The sequence below is a fragment of the Montipora foliosa genome, chromosome 3, assembly GCF_036669935.1.
Source record: "Montipora foliosa isolate CH-2021 chromosome 3, ASM3666993v2, whole genome shotgun sequence".
NCBI classification, from domain to species: domain Eukaryota; kingdom Metazoa; phylum Cnidaria; class Anthozoa; order Scleractinia; family Acroporidae; genus Montipora; species Montipora foliosa.
In genome coordinates, this window is record NC_090871.1 from 69,578,363 (window position 1) to 69,580,862 (window position 2,500).

Here is a 2,500-nt window from a genome sequence, read left to right on the forward strand (position 1 = left end):
CAGATGACATGAGTAAATTATGCAGGCAACATTTGTTTGTATGTACTTCCTTTATAATAGTTTGGAGTGTGCACAGTATGAAAGCCAGCAAGCCATGCAAATTCCAAGTCCCTAACACTGTTTAAAGCACAATATTGTTATTGTACGTATATGTAGGGAGAGAACAACTAGGAACAAGACAGTATATTCCTGGTTTGCAGGCTCGCTGGCTCACAGATTGTGCATACACTACAGTCCCTATAGTTTGTGTTCAATGGTCATTAAATTTAAAAGAATTCAAACAAATCATTAAGTTTTGCATCAAAACATTACATTTTGAGGATACATTCAAATAACTGGGAGATCTCTGGTTCTCTCCATCTTTTGTGCTACTAAACAACATTATGAACAAATCAGGACCTGAGTAAAAGTCTTGATAACTATAATTATAAAAATACCCAGATAAGTCGATAGCGTTGAACGTGCGTGCTTATTGGCTACTTAAACTCAGGATACCCTTGGCTATTCACCTGGGAGCAATTCATGCGGAATTTGTTGTAATCTTTGCAGGAATAAATGAGTTAAAATTATCTTGTTGTACTCTATTATATCACTGTTTTAGTATTATACTAAAACAACTATTCACCAGAGTGTCCGTGGTTAGTGGTGGATATTTACCTTGCCGCCTTGTGACTCTGTAAATATCCACCACTCTCCACCTCCACTTTGGTGAATAATTGCTTAATAATTATTGTGGCAGCTACTCACCATTGTACCTTGACTACATCCATTATTAAATTTAATGGATCGGAAGATGCTAATAATTTATCGTCCTCACCATTGGACGGTATTAGATCGTATTAATGAGAGCGACCAAAATCATGGGTTATCAAATATAAAATTTAGGAGGAAATTGTCATGAGTAATGCACAAAATCAACATTTTTAAAATGGAGCACACTGGCGACTCAAGGCAAGTTTTCAGCTGCCAAATAGCAAATTTTTGTTGCCACGGCGGCTAGGCAGAAAGAAGTCATTCGTTTGATTGGAGATTTGCAGTTGGTTAATTCAGGAGACTTGTTTTAAATTATTTCAGTTCAAAGATATCAACAGAACAAAAAGGAACCTGCTCATTAATTGGCAAACATGTCTCAATTTCTTTTTAATCACTTTCTCCGAACATCATTGTTAGCCGTGCCAATGTTAGTTGCATGCTGGCAACCAGCTGGTCACCCCCAGGCTTAAAATCAACCCTAGGGCCAATCCTAGTCGCCAACCCGACAAATCAATGTTCATGAAGAAATCATGACCTTAGCTAGATTAAAAGTCCAGATAACCGAAATTCCCAGGTGAAAAATGCAAAATTATGCCAGCTACTCGCCCAGTCATCTTGACAACATACAATGTACATTATTTGAGTCTGGAGAGGCCAGTTCCTCCTCACTGCTAGATGCAATGCGTGTTGGATCCTCCAGATAAATGTACATGTTCATGGACACGGCAAGAAATCAATAAAAATTGGGAGACATTTGATAAGAGAAGTGCACGCAACACTGTTTTTTTTTACCTCTACTTTTTATGAACTTAAGAAAAAGAAGATTCTTGCCTTAATTACTTCAGGTCATTCAGGGGAAAAAACTTAAGGGAAATTAACCCCAGATAACCAACATTTTAAGTGTAAATTTTCAAGAATTTCAAAAATAGTTTTTTTTTTTTTTTGTTTTTTTTTTTTTTTTTGTCATAAAACAATAGGATTGCAGGGTTAATGTTTATGCCTTCTTGAGGAGTAGAGTTAAGACATTTTGTGACCGTACTGTTTGCATTTTGCACCACAATTAAGTGATGGCCAAGTGAACAAGGGTCAATGGAAATCGCAATTGCATCTTTAATATCGAGTGCAATCCTGGACATATATGGAGGCAGTACTCTCTTTATATATGCTATATAGGTATGTGCCGCCCAATAGGGTAGGGTTTTTGAGGTACTCAGGGTATCCTTTTTGGTATTGTGATCCTTAGATATTCCAATGCACAAAATGAAAAAGATACGGTTTATGAAAACTGTGCTACACGCTTGAATACACGTTTTCAAGTTTAACAAAGCCATTTTAAAGGGACCTTTATAGCTTGTATGGGCCTTTAAGAGGGTATCAAATCTCAATTTTCTGACCTTAAATAGGGTCAGGGTTTGAGAACCTTGATTGATTGACACACCTATCCTAAATTGTTGGAATAGGGGTGGGGGTCTTGCTGCTTTTTGACCAGGGTCTATGTCAAACCCCCGACCCTTCCCTGGGACCTGAGGGGTGGGGGTTTCAATTGACTGGTGCATTAGTGTTCGAGTTAGCAGAAGAAAATTAGTCTTTCTAAATATCTGTAGATTCACTGACATTGCCTTCATTTGGACATCTTTGATGAAGTAAGGCATCCCATTCATGATTGATGTAAGTGGACGTACATGTAGATGACACATACCTTGAGGGGCAACTTTTCTGTTGTTGGAGATTTCTTGCTCCTGTTATT

The 2,500-nt window shown here is 37.7% G+C and overlaps 1 protein-coding gene across 1 annotated transcript in view; it reads right to left on the reverse strand.

Moving 5' to 3' along the window:
• Window positions 1-1,465, reverse strand: part of LOC137996288 (uncharacterized protein DDB_G0267764-like) — a 17,469-nt gene extending 16,004 nt beyond the window's left edge. The window contains exon 1 of the mRNA XM_068841697.1: window positions 1,388-1,465. Within this exon, the coding sequence (XP_068697798.1) occupies window positions 1,388-1,465 (78 nt within the window). The remainder of the gene's footprint in view (window positions 1-1,387) is intronic.
• Window positions 1,466-2,500: the final 1,035 nt, after the last annotated feature.